At 39.7% G+C, this 21,421-nt stretch overlaps 1 protein-coding gene across 2 annotated transcripts; it reads left to right on the forward strand.

The window, feature by feature from the left end:
• The first annotated feature begins 298 nt into the window (after positions 1–298).
• LOC110969687 (carnitine O-palmitoyltransferase 1, liver isoform-like) lies at positions 299–20,146 on the forward strand. Of its 2 annotated transcripts, none has more exons than XM_022219829.2 (19): positions 299–455; positions 4,128–4,292; positions 6,109–6,248; positions 7,356–7,527; positions 8,495–8,596; positions 8,869–9,006; positions 9,206–9,283; positions 12,312–12,419; positions 12,944–13,031; positions 14,678–14,873; positions 14,969–15,157; positions 15,262–15,367; positions 15,450–15,566; positions 15,878–16,042; positions 16,548–16,676; positions 16,889–17,044; positions 17,145–17,258; positions 17,832–17,924; positions 18,836–20,146. In XM_022219829.2, the coding sequence occupies exons 2-19, from the start codon at positions 4,152–4,154 to the stop codon at positions 18,959–18,961; spliced, it is 2,358 nt and encodes a 785-aa protein (XP_022075521.1). In that variant the 5' UTR covers positions 299–455; positions 4,128–4,151; the 3' UTR covers positions 18,962–20,146. The 2 variants fall into 2 exon arrangements, with proteins under 2 accessions (XP_022075521.1, XP_022075528.1); XM_022219836.2 differs by lacking the exon at positions 12,944–13,031 and adding an exon at positions 13,595–13,679 and having other exon boundaries at positions 300–455.
• The last annotated feature ends 1,275 nt before the right edge of the window (positions 20,147–21,421 follow it).

Genomic DNA, 21,421 nt, shown 5'->3' on the forward strand with positions numbered 1-21,421 from the left:
AGATAAGTCTCCATTTGACTCATATAAATATAAACATCAGCTAGCCCCAAAGCAGCCATCTTTAGATCAGCAAGATGATTCTAATACAGTTATTTTAAAGATTAGCATAGCTTCTAGCATCTAAGAAAAGACCTGTAATTGAAATATCTATTGGTCAGAGGGGGCAGTTGTGGTGAAGGGGTAACTTACGCCGGGTCTACCCGATTTCTGGGCCCATTATCATACCTTCGCCCTCAGGCACCACTACCTTCGCACGGTTGTTTGATTTCCGAGGGTCTCTGAAGGCAGCATCAGCTCATCCATGCGAGCATCAGTAGTACAGTCGGGAGGAGGAAGAGGAGGAGGATCTACCGACGCTACAGCAGCAGACAAGGGAGCCTGAGCGACGTCAGAAGTTCACAGTCGGCTCCTGCTTTTCTGGATTCTGGAGGTTTCGGCGTCGTAAACAACAACAGGTTCGTTAACGGGCTGCCGACAGTGAAGTGTTGCGTTGAAGTGAACACACTAACGGTCGCATCTCTGCTGGAGCGTCAACGGTCCGTTCGTGTGTCGCTAACTACACACTGGGCTGGGCGCTCGGCTAAGCAGCACTAGCAGCAGCGGCGGCTAGCACTCTAGTTTGTTTAAGCGTCAGCTCGCGTTAATTAATATTCATCAGCTGTCAGTGGGGCATGACAGCTAGCATTAGCTCTCAGTTGTAGCAAAAAAAAAAAAAAAAATCAGCAGTAGGTCGAGGTAAAGAGCCAAACATGAAGCTGAAGATGGTTATTATTACTGAGTTCTGCTGCTGAATCAAATTTTATCTTGTGTCATGACTGAACAATACATATCTTCGTGATTTTTTTTGTTTAAAAATGTGCTAGCTAGCTATAACAACCCTCTTTGTAGATTCCTGTGTGCTGTGGGTTGACATAGAATATAGTGTCATCTCCACAGTTGTTTGCTGTGTTTGTTGACATTATGTCCTGCCATATGCCCTGTATATTCAATGGTGCAGTGCATGGTTAAATGTGCCAGTGGAGTTTACACATTAGCTACTTCCACCCCTACATTTTCTCCTTGTGTAATGCAGAAACATGCACAGCCCTGCCTGGCAATCAATAGCTTACAGGGTATTACGCAAACTTTGTCTCTACTTGAAGTGTCTGTGTGTGAAGGGATTTGTCACTCAGGATAATAATACACGCTACATTATTTGGTTTACGAGACACTTGTGCAAGCTTAGACTGTGTTGGCATACCTGTGTTCACCTTTGTGTTCTCCCAGTGATGGAGACTATATATAACTATAACTGTCCACGACGAAGTTATAAAGTTTTTCCATAAACCAGATGAAAGCTTCTCTGATCTCAAAGCGCCATAAAGTCGGACAAAGAGATGAATTTTCTACTACGGTGGACGTCAGGCTTGTGAGAGACTACCGTTACTGTACACAAAGCCCTTAGTGTTGTAAAATCTAATTTAAGAGAGCCAGTGATAGTGATCGTATGAGAATTAATTAAAAGTAGCATAGGCTAGGAGGGATAATTAAAATAGATTACTTCATTGGCTTTATCATTCTTCAAATTAGCTTTGTTTGACAATGCTATCAGCTTGAAATGAGAACGTCCACCAATGTCCACAGCTGCCAGCCTTCACTGTTAGTACTGTTTGTCAGCGATTGTGTTGGAAAGCTGTGAGTTTTTAGTGAATTCTAACATGAAATAAATAGCATATAAAACGCAGTACTAGCCGAGCTGAAATTATGGCAGCGTTTTGTTTCTTATTTGTTGTGACTGCTGCAACAGTGTGAGCAAAAAAAGATGAGTGCATTGTCACATGTTTTCATAATGTAAATCAGCAGTACACAGGCCAACGACAACATTACTGTTAACTGTTACTGTTATCAGTGGTTCATATCACTTTATTTCCCATTTTTCTTTGTTCCTTATCAAGTAATCAAGCAGGGAAAGCTTTGTCCAGATAAGATACGATGAAGCAGAGCTTCCTGAAACACAGAGAACACACCTGATGCTGCATGATCCAGTTGCTCTTAACTTTTTGTTTATAAGCTCAGTTATTCTGTTGTAACTGGTTATATTCCTTGACGTGAAAATGCTGCAAAACAGATGCTCAGTGGACTTTTTATACAAGCTTTAAACGTGCATACCATGATTAGAATCACGTGGGGAAAAAATTCTAAATTCGCGAGTGACTTTTTAGGAGTTTACTGACTGGAGAGAGACTTGAATGATTGAGATTTGTGGTGTGTGTGAGCTACTGTGCAGCCCCGTGCACTGGGTATTCTTATGCTCATCCACACTTGATATATTCTCCTGACACTCGAGTGGTCAATATTCCTCGCTTGTGTTTACCTCTTACCTAGTTTGCACAAGCCCTGCCTTCCTCTGTTCCTCCTGTGAAGCTACTGTCCAATGTTGATCTGCTGTGTTTGCTGTCTGGTACATTTCCAAAGACCACAAGTTTTCTTCTTATATCAGCAAATCAAAATAAGCATTTGTGTGAGCTGTTGCCCACTGTTTGCTTATCTATCAATCTTATAAATTATACCTGTGGCCTTAGCAAAAATTCCACTGGGGCAGTCTTTTTTCTTTTTTTTAAATAAACCTGCTAAAGAGACGTGCACTCTTAGCGAATTGGGAATCAAAGTTGCAGAGATGCAAAGGATTATCAGTGTAGATTGGGCTTAAAAAGCATCATCAAAGCGATCTTGATAGTAACCTCTTGAGGGACCAGCATGTCACAATGAGGGCTCTTCCATTGTGTACGTGGTCAAAGCTAAGCTGAGCAGGTGTGTTGTGTGTGTTGGCAGTGAAAGAAAGGGGCTGAAGTAACTGAGGGTGGAATTTAACTCACAGCTTTATCTGCCTGATCTGACATGAAGATCAGAACCCCAATGGGACCTGGGGACGATGAGGAAAGTCTGTCTGTGTGTCTGTGTGTCTGTGTGTGTGTGTGTGTGTGTGTGTGTGTGTGTGTGTGTGTGTGTGTGTGTGTGTGTGTGTGTGTGTGTGTGTGTGTGTGTGTGCGTGCCATTTTTAGATACACAACAAGAGCAGATGTAGCCTCCGCAGGGGTGCAGTCCAGTGTCACAGTGACTGAACCTCGGGGGCATTATCCATAACCTATTTGTGGAGGAAAATCAATTCTCTTTGTGAAGAGAAGCGGTAATTGCCTTAAACAAAAAAAAAAGAGCCAATCACATCAGCAGCCATTCAGCGCTTTCCCATCAAACTCTATCAATTTCAAGCTGACTTAGCATTTGAATAGGAATCATAAATAATGTGCTCCTTTTGAGCTTCTCTTAAAAGCGCTTATGCATTCGATGGATGTATTTGGCCAGGCATACAAGCGCACATTTTGCATTTCATCTTCAGTTTGATGAATCATCTGTATGTCCCTTCCCAGCATTTGCTCCCACCTTCAGGGCTCAGACTGCCGTCAGCTGCTGCGAGAAATGTGATCACAGTTCGCAAAGCATAAGGCGTGTCGTTGTGAGCTTTTCGTATTGTTTGCATTTTTTTTTTTCTTGCTGATGGCTTGCTTGCATGCAGTTCTCGTCAGCCTGTCATGAAGTGGGTCAATTCATGGTATAGAAAAACAGCTGCCCATGCGTCCGTTATTGTATTCTGCCCTGGGGGTAGCAAAATGTCATAGTCAAGGTATTGTCACAAGTGTTTTGTGCTGGTTTTTTTCTCCCGCAAATGGAAGTGGAGCAATGGAAATGGACATCAAAGTATATGCAGTTAAGCTAGGTTTTATGTTCTTGCAGATGATTTCATTTGCTTTTGTTACAGAGCATGAATTTAAGGACGACTTTTAAGAAGCCATTCACAGTCTTGTGAAGCCTGTATGCAAATCCTACATATTTGTAATGTCAAAAGTCCACACAAGAAATTAAAACCTTTGTCCTCTGTGTGAGTTTTATTCAGATGTTAGCAACCGTCACTTCAGAATGTTAAATATTTGTGCACAATTTCCATTTTCACTGGTTCCTGCATATATCTATTGGGTGCAACTTTTCTGAAAGCCACACATTCGGTTCCTGAGCTTTAGGTTGTTGGCTGACTCTTTTAAGCTGCCAGTTGAAGCAAAACTTTCCTCTCCTTCGCTATGCCTCCACTTCAGGTCGTCTCATCGTGTGAAGTAAACATGGCAGAAGCCCACCAGGCGGTGGCCTTCCAGTTCACGGTCACCCCAGATGGCATTGATCTGCAGCTGTCCCACCAGGCCCTCACTGAGATCTACCTCTCTGGAGTGCGTTCCTGGAAGAAACGTATCATCAGACTCAAGGTATCTCAACCCTGTTTTGTTTGCTTTTGCTTCGCCTGTCTACCAAAACCATCTGTAAAAACCATAGCCTCGCTTGTGTTGTTCTTCCTTCTTGTTTTTACTGCTTCTCCCCATCTCTGTATCTTCACACTTGAAGCTGTGCCACAGATACATGCTGAGGACCTTTCTTCTATTGGCCTCTCCGTATTACGATTTTGGTGTTGAATTACTGCTTATTTTACTTAGTTTTGAAGTTTTAAGGTTTCCGTTGGTAGACAGGAGGGGAGTTACAGGACACACATATGTCATATGTTGTTGGTGCAGCGATAACAAGAAATACACAGCGTTATGCTGCTTTTTTTTCTTCTTTTTCCCCTTTTTTAACTGAACACTGGATGACTGAACAGACTATGGTTGTGTCTTTCTGAAAATTGTCTGTTAATACTGCTACAACTGGCTGCAACGCACCTTAAAAATGTAAAATTTACAAAAGTAAATTAAAGAAATAGTTCCTTAAATAAAATTTAAAAAAACAAATGAATGAGGTGCAGCATTTAGAAAATGAACTGTGTTGTGTTATACTTCTGTTTAACAGCAGATGCTTTGGATGATTGTGGTTTGTGTTTGCTTCGCATCTACATTTCAGACAGGAAATCTGAAATGTAGATGAGAACTTTGTAATGGGGCTCGATTACTTTCAGCATGTATTTAAAACTCATGTGAATGCGGTGGTATATCTGCTGCTATTAAAACACCTATGGCGTTTGTTAGCGCTTTCACCCGGTCTGAATTAGAGCCGGGTTTGCACACCGCTCACTTTTTTTTCTTGTACTGTTGGTGCTCACATTGTCACATAGAAAAAGCTGTATCCCTTATCGCAGCTGAAAATGCTGGCATTTGAGAAACTATCAAGTGTACAAACCGCAACTTTAATGATAGTAGGGCTCCAGTTGGTCTGTGTACACATGCATACTGAACAGACAGGCTTGTTCACAGTACAAATATTTGTGTCGTTACGCTTTTTGTAGAAAGTAAGCACTTAAAATGTAGATGTTCAGCAGAATATTATATTATGTTGAGTGACTCATTGAAGCAAGCTAAATGCAACAGTTGTCTTTTAAAGGTTTTTAAGGTAATCTCTGAAGTGTAGTCTTTAACCCTCGTGTTGTCCTGCGGGTCAAAATTGACCCACTTTAAAGTTTATAAATGTGGGGGGAAAAAAAATAATTCAGTCAAACTTCTGATGTCCACATCTTCAACATTTTTGGGAAATCTTTATGGAAATAAGAAATGTTAAAAATGTTTCTCAAGAACATTCACACAAAAAAATCAGGATTTTGGTTGATTTTTTTGTGAATGTTCTTAAAGAAATTATTAGAAGTCTTACTGATATATATGTAATCACTTGAAGTATTTTTAGGATTTTTTGGGAAGATTTTTACTCATTTTCTGAAAATATTTGCAAGAATTTTCTTGCCAAATTTGGGGGATTTTTTTTTAAAAAAATAGAACTTTTAAGGGAAACTTTGAAGGAATTATTGGAATTTCTTCCTGAAGGTTTTGCAAATTTTCAGACATTTGGGGAATTTTTTGCTGAATTTTTGGATTTTTTTCCGACAAGGAAACAATATTTTTTATTGCCCATAAATGAAAACATTTTACACTTACATGAGATTGATGTCCAGCACTGAGCTAAACGCAAATAGGACAGTCAGAATTGAGCTTTTACATATCATTTATTACCTTTTTATTGTTTTGTCACAGTACATGTCAGCATATCGACTGGGAAACAGGAAGAATAACATTTAAGTGAATGTTTCTTCTGTCCCATTAACAGAACAGTGTGATAACAGGAGTATATCCTGCTAGCCCTTCATCCTGGCTCTTTGTGGTGATAGCCATCCTGGCTACTATGTACACTCGCTCTGACCCCTCCATGGGACTCATAGCCAAGATACAGGAGCACCTGCCAGTCAGGTAACACTTCTCATTACTCTCAGAAATGGTAGAGATGAATCTTTTTCATCTTCTAATCTTTTGAATTTGCTTAAGTAAAAGTAAGAATACTTCAAAGTAAATGTACCAACTAATATGTTTTAATTTTTACTTTTTTAATATATTTTTGATATTGCTTAAATTATTTTAGGCTAGAAAATGCTTTTTTACTGCAAAATAATTAAAATAATGTAGCATTCTCAGAGCTGGTTGCTATGACTGACCTTTTGTAGTACAATGCACCATGGGAGTTTAAGGTGTCATTGTGGTTTCTATCAGTGTTACAGTGTGTGTTGTATTATGTTCATGTGGTTTCGCCAGCCTTGGTAGTTTGGTTAAATGTTATGTTGTCAGCACCGTGAGTATGAAGTGTAGAGTGTTTGACTTCCTGCCACATTTTATATAGTTGCGCTCTTCGTGTGTGTCAAAATAAAAGCATCTGCGAGTCACAGAGTGCATTAAAGGCAGATATTATTTCTCCAGCGCGATTCTTCAACGCAGCTCGCCACAAAAATAAATATGTAAAAATACCTAGGTAGGTTTTTGATGAGATATCAGATCATTTGTTCGTCTATTGAAATAAAACTATTTGAGAAATTTAGAGGGAGTAGTAAACTGCTCATAAACATCTCAAATGTGACCTTGACTGAACACTGCCTTTTGAGAGACTTCAGAAGCCAAAATGACTGGAAACTAGTGGTTCAGTCCTCAACAACGTGTTGTATTTTAAAATCTTATTATTTTATTCACTGTGGAAAATCCTCATCTTGAAAGAAAGTAAAACTGTCAGATAATCGTGGAGTAGAAAATAAAGTATTTTGCTTTGAAATGTTGTGAAGTGGTAGTATAAGGTAACATAAAATGGAAGTTCAAGCACCTCAAAATTGTACTAAAGTACAGGACTTGAATTTGTGTACTTACCTTCCAGTACGTAGAAACAGCTTTAGTAATTTATTGGTACAAGTCTCTACATTCCTTCTTTGTAGCAACATCTCAATCTGTTGGACTGTTACTTCTTATCTTTTTGATGTCTTCTATTTGCCCTTTTTTACTGTCATTTTGCTCACCATTTTCCTCTGTATTTTCCAGCCAGTCGATGAGTACGCAGTGCCAGGCTGTGTTGTCAGCGGTGCTCTTCAGCACCATGCTGTGGCTCTTGCTCATCTTCACCATGCGTCTGTGCCTCAAGCAGCTCCTCTCTTACCACCGCTGGATGTTTGAGCAGCACGGCAAGATGTCCACCACCACCAAAGTCTGGGTGGTCAGTACTTTTTCCAACTTTTTCCCTTCTGCAATTGTTAACTAACAACAAGGGTTGTAATCAACTGAAGAAAATGATCGACTGAAATACTACCGAGTCTTGAACCAATTCACAGGTTGCAGGGGTAAAGTGGTCATAGTGCACTGAGTGTTATTTTATTCTCAAATGCTAATAATAGAATCAGAGCACTTGCCCATATTTGTTTGATTTCTGAAAATAGAACTCTATCAAGCGAGGATCCCAGCTCAGGAATATGACACAAATGAATTAGTCTACTGTTCTTAGATGATAAGCCATCTTGGTTGTTAAACTGTGATATACAAACTTCTGTTTGCAAAGTTTACACTTGACTTTTTGGCCATCTGTTTAAGCAAAATAAAAGCCACGCTGACAAACTCTTTGACACAATGCCAGTTTTGTTCAGGCTCACTCTGAGCTGATGCTAAATAAGTTCAACCTAGCAGCTTCCATTAGCTTGAGCAAGTTCAAAGATGTGGAAATGCAGAGGTTTTGTTAGGTAGTCGATTCCGCCGATGTATTTGCTTCTCTCCTTACAAAGTAAGATCAGTGTTTGTACAACCATTAAGAATTTGGAGAGGTGAGGCAATATTCACAAAACCAGACAACACAGCCCTTACAAGCAACCATACCTTTCACTGTCAACCAGTTCTGTCATCTTGGACAGTCTGAAATGCTGCTGAAGTTTAAGTGTAATCTTTGTTTATTATTGTATTTTATTTAGATAATTTTTTTATTCTGGTATGTATTTTTTTAAAGTAGTGTTTTGTGAGATGCAATATCTATCCATCTTATCAAATCTTATCTTATCTAAACACAAGTACATTTTTCAACATGTATGATCTTTTCATAAATTAGTTGGTGAAAAATTACAACCAAAAATTACATGTCTCGTAGACGTTTCCCGTTTTACATTTTGAGTGTGCATATGTTTGTGTGTCTATGCCAGGCTCTGGTGCGGATCTTTTCTGGCAGGAAGCCTCTGCTCTACAGCTACCAGGGTTCACTGCCAAACCTCCCTGTTCCCACCGTCAAGGACACAGTCAAGAGGGTGAGATGTCACGTGAAGCAGAGGAAATGACAACATGCAGATTACTGACTGTAAAACAGATGGATGTTTTCTCACACTCATCACTTATTGTCTGAGTTGTTTATCTGCTTGATAATTAGTAAAAAATATTAGCCATCTATAGTTCTCAAATAGGAATTATTCAACAGAGGAGTGGGGTAGAGATTTGGTTGTAGTATTTGCATTACCAACTTTGTTTTTTTTTTGTTAATTGATTTACAAACCTTTAATATTTCTATATTTTTATTTTTTAGTATTTGGAGTCAGTACGCCCACTGATGGATGACACAGAGTATGAACGAATGACCAAGCTGGCTGCGGAGTTTGAGAGCAGCCTTGGTAACCGCCTGCAGTGGTACCTCAAACTCAAAGCTCTCTGGGCCGCAAACTATGTGAGTGGTTATCCACAATGCTCCAGTTAAGTGCAGCTACTTAAATGTCCAAAGCACGGCGATTGAAAGAAAATCTAAAATTCCATTAACAATGTATATCTTTGCGAGTTTCTGTGCTTTGAATTATTTATCCTGTGTGAATATGTGATTGATGTCACTGCCGCTTTCTCACCAAGCTGTTTTTTGTTTTGTGTTTCAGGTCAGCGACTGGTGGGAGGAATATGTGTATCTGCGAGGACGGAGCCCTATTATGGTTAACAGTAACTACTATGGCATGGTAGGAAAGTCTGTGTTTATTTTATCTCTAAAAGATTTCTAACCTACCAGGATGTAGCTGTCTCTTTGGATTAGCTAACATTATTATGGTGGATAGACAACTGCATTGGTTTTAATTACATGGTTTCTAAGGTATTTAAGAATTTGTATGGTTTGTTTGTCATGGGAGGGGACAGTAGTGGATGTAATTATGTGTTTCTGTTTGTTCGTCTTAGACGGGTACTCTTTGTTTCTGTCAGTTTATGTCAACAGCACTATTCATGCAGTTGCTCACATACATTTAGGAGCTACTCAGTTTATTCTTTATTAATTCCGTTAATAAAGAGGAGGTGGTTGTGGTCGTGGTCGTGGTGGTGGTGGTGGCCTTGGCTAACTGCTGCCTGAGTCTGACTCTCAGTGACGACGGGCAGCGAGCTGATAACTGTCTGTCTCACACATTCTTTCAAAAAAGTGTCAGAATAGTGAGTGTAGAAGCCCTTTCCGGGCGAACTAGACTAAAAACCTCAAACCCTAGGGGCGGGCAGGTTATGGATTCACGAAGGATTTTGTTAATTTTTACACTATTTGGTAAATATTCCTAAGTTTCATTGTACAAAAGTTCCCCTCACAGGAAATAAAGGGAAATACTAGGAAATAAAGGGGCACATTGTCAAGTATTTGTCCTTGCAGCTTTGTTGTGACAAATTAGCAAAGTTACATTTTCTAGGACGTATTGGCAGAGGTTCAGTTGAACTCAGCCTTGACAGCGTTGGTACATTTACTCTTCAGTGCCACTGGGTACCTTTCAACCTCAATACATCCATCTTCAACACGATAAAGTATATATTGTTAAAACACTCTCTCTCTAAGTACATCAAACAATGACAAACATATATTTTGTCTTTTATCATTATTTAATAAATCTAAACTAATTGCAGCTGTAGTCATAAAATATCATGACTGAATCTCAAATGCTTCATGGGGCTATGTCACTGTGCTTCTCTAAAAGCCAGCTTTCACATTGAAGATACAGATGTCACTGATAACTGAAGGGCAGGGAGACAGAAAGTTCAAAAACTGACAGCAGGGCCTCGTTTTGTTTCATAACCAGAAGTAAATTGATCTGATGTTCCATTTAAACAAGGCCAGCTTAAGATGAGCTAGCGGTTACATTAAGCTAGCTGGAAAGCCGTGGTTGACGTTAAACTGCCTGGTTAGCTATTATAGCGAGCAACTCAGATGACACCATGGCTAAGAAATGCAAGTTAGTTAATCATTACTTAGCTATAATATCATTAAAGTCTGTGTAGATTTAAATACAGTGGTCCTTCACCATATCACGGTTCACTTTTCTCGGTTTCACGGTTTTGCGGATTTTGAAATTGCATTTGGTATCGCAGATTTTTTACCATATTGCGTGATTTTCCAGTATATAGGTATTTTTATATAGTTTATTGCGGCAAGCGCCGTTGAAGATTGACGCTGGTGAAAGGATATCTACTTTTTATGCACTCTGCTATCAACTGGTGCTTTTACTTTGACACACACACTAAAAGTAGCACATTGGAAAATGAGGCAGGAAGTCATCAAACACACTTCACACTCACAGTCCTGACAACACTTAACCAAACTAACTAGGCTGACAAAAGCACAAAAACACAATAAAACACAAACACTAATGACAGTGTAAAATAAATATAAACCACAATAATGACATTTAAACCCCCAACACCCCGAACAGTTTGGCTCAGCGACTGTAGCATCAATCTCCTCTGTCTTTCATGTGAAGCAGCATTCAGCATCTGGCCTTGTCCATTTCACATAGACGTGTGATCGCTGCATAGTCTTGCTCCGCAGGGTTTATAAAGCCTTAAGATATATGTAAATAATAATATAAATATGGTCACTACTTTTCGTCTATCGCGGGGGGTGTGGAACGCAACCCCCGCGATAGACGGGACACCACTGTGTTGTAGAATGCAAATAAATGCCCTTTTCATGTCATTCTTGAAAAGACTGGTGCATTCTGATTGATTTGTTCATAATAATATTCTCTCCTCTTTTAGTAATAGCTTGTCACCACCACTCCCATGTGTGCGTCACTGGAGAATGCACAACCAGAAAGATTTTGTTGTCATCAGTTGGTTGTTTTGCACATAGAGCAGAGAAATGTTGTTGTGTTCATTACAATCTGTCAAATTATGTAAATTAGGGGTTTGGTCGATTCTCTGATCTGATAATCAGCGCGTTTGTGGTTATCAGTATCCTTTGTTTGACTAGTTTGTAATAAAACAAGTTTAACTATTTAGAAAACATGTTTTTTTATATTAGTATTCATATTTAAATGCAGTGCCTTGGCTCTGATGCAGCAGCATCTGTAGTCAGTGCTCTGTGGCCTCAAGCAATGTCTCTTTCACAGTACTATCCAGTTGGTTATATAACACAAGTAGTAGCCAATCAGCACTGAAGGAGAGAGGTTGAAAAGTTGTCTTCTAATTAGAGAGATGTAAAACCAAAATATGTTATGTTGGAGTTTATTGTAAATTTTAAGACCATGATTTTCACTTTTTTTTACTGCAAATGTGGTCTCCTTGGCTGCTAATCTGCTGTCTGAGGTCAATATTGGCCCTAAAGCAACACATTGGTCGACCCCTAATATTATTCATACCGTTTATGAATTGCATTTGATTCAAATGATGCATGGCCTTTGTATGTAGAGTTATTTTGCCTATCATCGCTGCTTCGTGCACACCCATTACCACCCTGAAACCACAGAGCCTCCCACGTTACAAATTCCAATCACCAAACTCAGTTTGTCATATGGGGCTTCCAAAGCATAACTTTAACTTTGCCCTCAGGCATGATCATGAGCATTTCTCTGTGTTTTGATGAGAGCATAGCAGCAACAGATCAGTGTTTCTAATGTAAACCTCTTCAAGGAAGCCGTGACCTTTTAATCCCAGACGTACTCCATGATCCTGTTGTTTGGAGAAAAATCACTTCTGCGTTTTACTCTCTCTGAGATCTTATATCTGTTGTTCTCTCCCCAGGACTTCTTATATGTGACTCCAACACCCATCCAGGCAGCCAGAGCAGGCAACAGCATCCACGCATTGTTCCTGTACCGCCGCAAACTCAACAGAGAAGAGATTAAGCCTGTGAGTTCAGCCACCGGCCCACCTGTGCTTCGTTACTGGCAACAGATGACCCGTCTCCCATTTTGAGATATTGGGATATTTCCATGTGGGACCTCAATGTATTATGTTACTGCTAAATAATGTCTATGTTATGGTGGATGTATGAGGCCATCAGTACGTGTTGTGATTGTGATTTGACTGTGTGCCATCCATCCATCCATCCATCCATCCATCCATCCATCCATCCATCACTGTTTGGGTGTCCTGATTGTTTCTAGCAGACAGCATGTTTATCTCCATTCATGATCTTGTTTTTGTGAAGACATTTCCCTTGTGTTCTCATACCACGCTCATCTCTCACCCCTTCCTTTCGCACCCCCTTCAATTTCTCTTCTGCTTCCTTGATTTCTTTTCGTTTGCCTTCCTCTTTTCCTCTCACTCTCTTTCAAACGTCCCCTCTCCCTCCCCCCCCTTTTTTTTTTGCTTGACTCTGCATTTTGTCCTCCCCATTCCCTCGCCTTCGCCTTCTCCTCTCCGTTTCCCAGAGTCGTATACCCGGCACTGCCATACCTCTGTGTGCAGCTCAGTGTGAGAGGATATTCAACACCACACGCATTCCTGGAGAGGAGACCGGTAAAGAGACTGACTTGGACACACACATAGACACACACAGTGCGGGCGTATGGTGGATGGTAGTGTCTGAGCATGAGCAGTTAAACGCCCCACTTTCTGCCTTCGTAGTGAGCGTTGCTACCACACCACTCAGTCAGTGATGATGAGGCATACTGAAGGTGTCTGAACCCTCCAGAGTTTAAGTGTCGAATACGGAATTGTGTGAAAGTGAGCGCTGTGTGTGTGTGTTTGTGTGTGTGTGTGTGCAGTTCAAGCGAGGCGTCTGTGATTCACTGAGTCACAGTGTGTCTGCTGTACAGCTCATCCTGCCATCTCTCATCTGTCTCCTCTTGCCTGCTGGTCTCGTCTCAGGTCTGTCTGGGTTTCTGGAAAGGGTCCTCGTTTAACTAACATCTATTTTCTTCTGCCCACATATTTTGTTTCCTCACCTTTCCTTCTTCTCCACCTTTGTCTCTTTTGTGTTTCATCCCGACACTTCATTTTTTTTTCTATTTCCTCTCTTGCTTTCCTGTACTTTCCTGGGTTCACTTTTCCTCCGGCCCATCCTTCTTTTTCCCACTCAGTGGTTGTTGAGGTCTGCAGTTCCTTGCTGTTCCTATCAGTTTGAGCGGATGTTTGACACTTGTCGAATCCCTGGAACACTAACAGGTAGTATTTATATTCTTACAGTGCTGGCCAATTGTAGTATTAAGAAATGTGCTTAATGTCTTTATTGTGTGTAAGAAAGAAAGAAAATCAATGTCGCAAACACGGCATCTCTTCCTTACCTATGTTATTAATGAGCTAATATCTTGATAGTTATTTTTTAGATAGATTGCAGCACTGATCATTCCTCAAATGTCCTACAATGTGTCTCCGTTTCTGCATTTGTTGAATCACACGTCACTGTCACAGGTGTGCTTAGGCTTGTTCAACACAAAACTATTCTATAGAGGTGTGTTGAAGAATTTTCTCTGTACGGTTCATTCAAATTTAGTATAATCAACTGTGTTAAGCATTTGCATATAGATGTGGCCATGATTGTTCAGCTTTGTAGTGTTTCTGAGTTGATTTATAGAACAAATTCAGAAGCCAAAGGTGACCTCACTGCCATCTAACTCCACATGACACCTACTTTTATTCTGGCAACCAGACCTGAGTTGTTCAAAGGGATGTGCCGGATTTTGTGAAATATCTCAGGATTCTTACTTTGTGGTAGAAATTGTTTGTTTACCTTTTTACCAAAGGGAACTTTTTTTCCTGTTTTCACACCGACAGATTTCTGTTCACAAAATGTTACAAGTTACTTGGATTTATTTTAAGAGTGTTTTAAGCGTGCCAGTGTTTAGCTCTGTATTTGTTACATAATTTTATCAACACAGGTGTATGATGCTGATGCAGTTTATTTTTTTAAATGAATCCCAGGCTAAAAATTAATACAGAAATGTGAGGAAAACCCTGTGCCAGTAAGACGTATAAACATCCAGCATCTCTTATGTATTTGTGTTACTTTGACATGGGCTTTAATAGCACCTCGCTCTCGTCTGCATTCTCAGATTCCCTTTCGTTTTCTTCTCTAAGTTGCACACCAAATCATTTCTTTGACAATTTATAAAATATTTATACTTTTCCCTTTCCAAATTTCTCCCTTCATTTCATGCTTGAAGACACTGTGCAACACTGGCAGGACAGTGACTACATAGCGGTGTACCACAGAGGTCGCTACTTTCGTCTCAAGGTGTACCAGGCCGGCAGACTTCTGTCTCCGAGGGAGATCGAGTTCCAAATTCAGAGGATCCTCGATGACTCTTCGCCTCCCTCCAAAGGAGAGGCCAAACTCGGAGCCTTAACTGCTGGAGACAGGTCGGTTTGATCAGGCACTCGTGTTTAAATCACTTCGGCCATACAAAACACTGTATCACTAATGTAATGCCATTTTTTGCTTAAATGTTTTCCAGAATACCATGGGCTAAAGCCAGGGCCGAGTATTTCAGCAGTGGGATCAATAAACGATCTCTGGACTGCATTGAAAGAGCCGCCTTTTTTGTGACCCTGGATGATGACGAGCAGGGCATGATGGGAGAGGACCCGGCATCTAGTTTAGATCGCTATGCCAAGTCCTTGTTGCATGGGAAATGTTATGACAGGTAGTTTTACAGTAAGCCAGTCTTGTGAACATGCAGTTAGTTATTCTTGCTATGCTGTTGACTTGTCAGAACTTTCACTATATTGTCCTGTCATTGTCGGGCAGGTGGTTCGACAAATCCTTTTCAGTTGTTTACTACAAGAATGGAAAGAGTGGTATAAATGCAGAGCACTCATGGGCTGATGCACCAGTGATGGCACACTTATGGGAGGTAAGGATATGAAGGAAATGCAGGTTGTGTACAGTATAGTCATTTGATTCTGAGATCACTTTTAACTGTCGTGTGTTTCCAGTACGCGCTGGCCACCGACAGCTTCCAGCTCGGTTACAACGCAGAGGGTCACTGCAAAGGAGACGTGGATTCATCGCTGCCACGGCCACAGAAGCTGAACTGGGAAATCCTTCCAGAGGTTCGTCATTAATTCAAACATCACTGTCATCACAAACATAGCAGCAAGAAAGATTTACAAGCGTTGTCCTTCTCTTTGAACGGTATTTTAGTCGTCGTCAAACCTAGAATAGTTCACATGATTATTTTGCAAAGCGACAAACGTAGGAGTTTGCCAGTCGTATTTATGCAACGTGTAAAAGTGCTAAAAGGTGACTCATTATCTGACACAGGTATGCAAGTGTGGCTTATTTCTTAAAAAAAAACCACTGTGCTGTGCTTAGAGGTATCTCAGTCCTGTTGATGTTGGCTGCTTGGATGTGTCTGTGTCAGTGTGAGGAGCAGATCTCTCAGTCCCTGGCAGTGGCCCAGGCCCTCGCTGATGACGTGGACTTCCATGTCTTCTCCTTCCGAGACTTTGGCAAGGGGAAGGTCAAGAAGTGTCGAGTCAGTCCAGATGCCTTCGTTCAGATGGCTCTTCAGTTGGCTTACTACAGGGTAAGGCTCTCACTGAAGCAGAACGGATGAATGACTGCATTTAGACCTCTTAACCTTATACAATTTTGCTGTTTTGTTTTTTTTTAACAAATTGTATCAGAGCAAGTGATTCATTATTGGTAAAATTTTAAATGCAACATGTAGGGTAAAATGATTTTGATGAAATATTACAATTTTAGTAGAAAACCGTGGAAAAATGTCAAGTCTGATGAGTCTGTCCTTTTTTACAGTTTCTGGCTCTGATAAATGGATGTAATTATGGTAGTTTTTTAAAAAGTTAACATGCCTTTTAAACCTGCATGCAGCTTTGGCAGTCAGCGGTTAAGCAGAACTACAATTTCAGCACAGTTCAAGCTTTTTGGATGTGAAACCCTGAAGCTCCAAGTTGGCTCTTTAACTTCAGTTTAAATCAAGCAAATAAATCACATTTGGGCATGTGTTCAGTATAATCTGTTAGTTTCAGGTTTTTATTTTGTGTTATTTTATTTATTTTTTTATGCTCCAGGAACGGAGGACATTCTGTTTGACATACGAAGCCTCCATGACCCGTCTGTTCAGGGAGGGCAGGACCGAGACTGTTCGCTCCTGCACCAATGAAAGCAGTGCCTTTGTCCGAGCGCTGGAGGGTGGAGAGGTGAGAATATGGACACTGTCTTTCAGTTTCTTTAATTTTCTTTGTGAGGACAGTCTAGATGGTGTACATCGTAGTAATAACTCAAAACAAAACAACTACAGGATTACAAGTGATGATGTCTGATTGCCGATTTCTTTAAATACATCACACATTGCCTCTTTTTAACACATGCTATGCCAAACAGTCTTGACAGTCATGCCATTCTCCACCAGGCAGCAGATGTGTGCAGGCGTTTGTTCCGTGCAGCGTCAGAAAAGCACCAGCAACTTTACCGCATGGCTATGACTGGAGGTGGCATCGACAGACACCTCTTCTGCCTCTACGTGGTGTCCAAATACCTCGGAGTGGAGTCTCCTTTTTTGAAAGAGGTTTTAATTACTTTATTCTTATCAAAGCGTCTAGTTCAACATATTTTTACCTCTCTAATAGATGGGTGACCGGAGCAAACTGATCTTGTGGCTGTTTCAGGTGCTGTCTGAGCCGTGGAGGCTGTCAACAAGCCAGACTCCAGTCCAGCAGGTGGAGCTGTTTGACATGGTCAACCACCCAGAGTACATCTCCTGTGGAGGGGGCTTCGGACCAGTCAGTATTGCCACCAATGTTTCAAACACAATCATAAAAGTGTTTGAGTCGTAGCCAAACTATAAACTTTATTTCATACACACAATTACAGCTGTTCTTATTTATTTATTCATTCATTTATTTGATCAGGGACCATACAATTATCATAGAACACATAGAACTGATGCATTACATATAGAGTGTATAGCATTGAGCTAATTTTCAACTCCCGTCGCTGGTTGGGCTTTCAAGTAAAAGTAGTCAAAGGACCAACAGCACAAATAAAAGCAGCACAGACAACATTAAAAACCTATAACCCCCACCCACCCACACACACACACACACAAACACACACAATGACACAATCCACAGTCAGTCAAACCTTACAATAATTTCTCTTTCCATCTCAAGGGTCCCATTTAGCAGCTGTGCACACTTTGGACCATTCCATGAGTTTTTTCCCCATTATTTAAGACTTTGTAAAAATATATGTGTAATATTGTTTTAAATATTTCTAACACATACAACACAGGTGCTTCTGATATTCATTAAGCAGCCAAGAGTATGAATATTGTGTGTCTGTGTCCTTTTCAGGTGGCTGATGACGGTTATGGGGTGTCCTACTACATATTGGGAGAAAACATGATTAACTTCCACATCTCGTGCAAACACTCGTGCCCAGATACTGTGAGTTCATTAAAGCAGAAATCCATTGCATAAGTAAAGAGTGTTTTACACTATTTTTGTAATTTGTGGTTTAAAAGAAGATGTGTGCATTTCCTGTAACTGAATGGATGGTTTGTGCAAGGTATTTAAACATAGTCAGTGTATTACTCCCAGGAAATAAAGACCCTCAGTTTGGTGAAGCAGATGGAAGTACAGATGTTAAGCAATAACCTGCTGGGGAACGGGTCACCAGAACATATTTTAGCCACCCGAAAAATAAATATGCGTTTAAGTGTGTGTTATATTTAGATTTTTTTCACTAGTTTACCAATGAGGAACTAAAGTTGTTACATTACTCTCTTCAAAGCCACCAAATGTCATTGACAAAAACCCTCTATTTGTTGAATTTAAATAAGAGTTGCTGTCTCAGTCTTTTAGTTTGCTTGTTGAACTTTTTTTGTTACCGGTGTCTTAACAAGTTAGTTCAGACCCGTCGTAACATATTAAAATAGCAGTGACACAACATTTTAATAAGTCCTGCTATCTGCAAACACAATCTGGTGGCTTTGAAGAGAGTGATATAATAGTTTCACTTCCCTGTTGTAAAGTAAAGCTGTGCAACTATTCTAAATATCATGTTCTAAAATTGAGCTATCCTTTTAAGATGTATTTTAAAGTTTGATGATTATTATTCCTGTGGTTTTTGGCAGAGGTAGACTAGAGTTGAAGGTGATTTTGTTTGAATCCAATACTGATCGCTGATGCTGATACCAATACAGTTTTAAAACGAATCAACCATAACAACAATACCATAGTTGATACCCTGAGGGAATAAGGGTATTTGAATATTATCTTTGCTGAGTTTTGTAAAAAGCAGATTTTCTTCCAGATGTGTGCGTCTCCACATCCTCTGTTTTGTGTCTCCTTTCTAGGATGCCCATAAGTTTGGTCATCAGATCAGAAAAGCCCTGCATGATCTTATACAGCTGCTGGGCCCCAACCAAAAAGAGCCCAGCAAAACCGAAGAGAGTCGACCTGAAGTCAAGAAAGACCAGTAAATATTCGGTCAGAGGAAAAGGATGCTGAAGGGAAGGTGTGCCAACATATACGTTTCATTATAAAGTGAAGGGAAGGCAGGCTTTTGTTCCTCATGCCAAGCAGATGGCATTCATAATGAGCTCCAGGGGAAAACTGATAGCAGAGGTGATTTTTTTTACATTTGTGTGTTTATATTAGCCGTGTGATGGGTGTGTGGAAGGAGTAAGATGTGGTTGAAGCTATTGGTTTAATTTAAACAGTCAAATCATTTCAAAAAATATAATCTAAAACAATTAATGAGAAAGCCATTGTTGTCAGAGTTTGAACTATTGTTTGAATTTGATTATTAGAAAACATTCTATATGTATTGCACCAGTCAACGTTAGGATAGAAAATCCTAACATCACCTTACTGCAGGGAATAATTTAATACAACTTCAAGTGCAGTATGTTTTCACACTATTAAGGAAGCCACTCTTTGTGCCACTGTTGTTGGATTTGTTTAGAAAATGCAGTTGCAAGTGTCTTGATCATGGGAGCACTAGCTTGGAGGGAAAACATGCAGGCCTTTAGAGAGGATTTCATTTTCTACCATCTGAATGCAACATTACTGTAACAGTGACACCGGGTATTTTAAAATCTTGGAGGGCTGTGACTTCTCAGTGTTTACTCAATATGTATAAATCTGCTTTTTACATACATGATTGTAATGCTGTGCTGAGAGTGCCAGGCTGTTTATATATGCAGTGCAGTTACCTGACTCAATTTATTTAATCCCTGTTTGACAGGTATTACATTTAGTGCCAACTTACTCACCGTGTTTTTTCAGACATATTCAAAGTAAGATCAGTAGGAAGTTCACTCTCAGTAAGTCTACAACTGTAGTAAGTCCAGTTATTTCACTGCCATAAGTCCATTTTTTATTTTTTTTTATTCCTACCACTGTGTAAAAAAACAAACACTACAACAATGCAACTTATATTTATGAACATGTGCAATTATTCAGTCACAAGCAGCGCTGCAGGACAGATGTGGAATAGATGTTAAGTGTGATACAGTGACACGGATTACTTTTATTCTCCACTGGTTGCTGCCTTCTTTTTTTGTCACTCCAGATCAGATCAGCTTGTCTCATTATATTGCTTTTGTGAGCCTTTTTAACGCAATATTAAGGGGAAACATAAAGACATTCTTAAAGAAACAAGAGCCAAGTGTGTTTCTTTTTATTGGACAGTAAACTTGCTATTAGTTATGGTTGTTTCTTTTTGTAATATAACATAAAATTTCACTGTAATGAGGAGCAGACTCACAGATTGTCCTTGTACAAGCTCGTAAAAAATAAAGGTTCAACAGCTTAGGCTTTGACTAACAAACATTAAATACAGAAGAAACTCTTAGAAAATGTAAAACAAAGGCAAATCTCTACCTACTATCTATGTGACTGGTTCATTCAATGCCATTTTTTGGTTTTACTAAACTTGTTATTTCAAATTCAATTAATTTGTCACTTATACTTTCACAATTCATAAGATGACTTTGAGCTAATTAATCAACCAGAGTGCAGCTATGCCACATTTTGAAGGCAGCAGAGAGCTTATGTTTCATTGAATAAACTTACAATGATGTACAGTACAGTGTAGCTGCAATTGTAGCTTTGAACCTTTAGCCTCGAGCAGAGATAAGCAGCAGGCTGCAGAGGGGCGATAGACTCACTTCTTTGTAACTCTATAGCCCAAGTTTTTAAATATATATAAAATGTATTTTTCTTTCATTGATTTTTTTCAGACTTGAATTCTGCAGCTCATACAAACTTATCTAAATCACACATGTGGTAATATTCTGCAACACCTCTGAGCAGACTGTGATGTGTCAGCAGAGTTATTCTTTTAGAAAACACAAGCTTGGTTTTATCAATGCTAAAAACACAGCACACTGACAGAACAAAACATGTTAAAGACAACCTGAAAAAGAAGAAATAAAAGTAACCTAATCAGAAAGATAGCAATTTCTTAGCGTACAATATCAGATAAATACAACTTGCATACGTACTGTAGCTTGTAAAAACTGCAGAAGTAACTGACTTGATAAATATTTTGCCAAATGTGTCAGAAACCACTTCCCTAAAGCACAAACCATGTGTGGTGTCTTCTAAAATATTTGAGGCTTTTTATTTTAGTTCTAACAGACTATGAATTCTAGTTTTATGTCTGATGATTTTACTGACTGTGCTGTCCATTTAAGCTGGATTATTTTTATGAGTACAGCTAAAATGCACACAGATGTTCAGGAGTAAATATCCTGTTTGGCAGTGCAGATAATTTCATACAGTGGTAGATGCCCTTTATGCCATGATCAACAGCCCTCAATGATTTTCTTCTTCTCTTTGATACGGAAAATGTTCCCGTCTGGCTGGACTCTCCACTTAAGCTTGACCTGCTGATTCTTGGTTTGGATCTGTGGAGGTCAGAAGTCATGATGACA

Source organism: Acanthochromis polyacanthus, chromosome 19 (assembly GCF_021347895.1).
Source record: "Acanthochromis polyacanthus isolate Apoly-LR-REF ecotype Palm Island chromosome 19, KAUST_Apoly_ChrSc, whole genome shotgun sequence".
Classification (NCBI taxonomy): Eukaryota; Metazoa; Chordata; class Actinopteri; family Pomacentridae; genus Acanthochromis; species Acanthochromis polyacanthus.

What these genes read in the sequence shown, in the direction of transcription:
- LOC110969687 (XM_022219829.2), top strand. Translation starts at nt 4,152, where the DNA reads ATGGCAGAAGCCCACCAGGCGGTGGCCTTCCAGTTCACGGTCACCCCA. An exon ending in AACGTATCATCAGACTCAAG is followed by an intron (nt 4,293 to 6,108) that starts GTATCTCAACCC and finishes TCCCATTAACAG; the next exon opens with AACAGTGTGATAACAGGAGT. An exon ending in AGTCTCCTTTTTTGAAAGAG is followed by an intron (nt 17,045 to 17,144) that starts GTTTTAATTACT and finishes TGGCTGTTTCAG; the next exon opens with GTGCTGTCTGAGCCGTGGAG.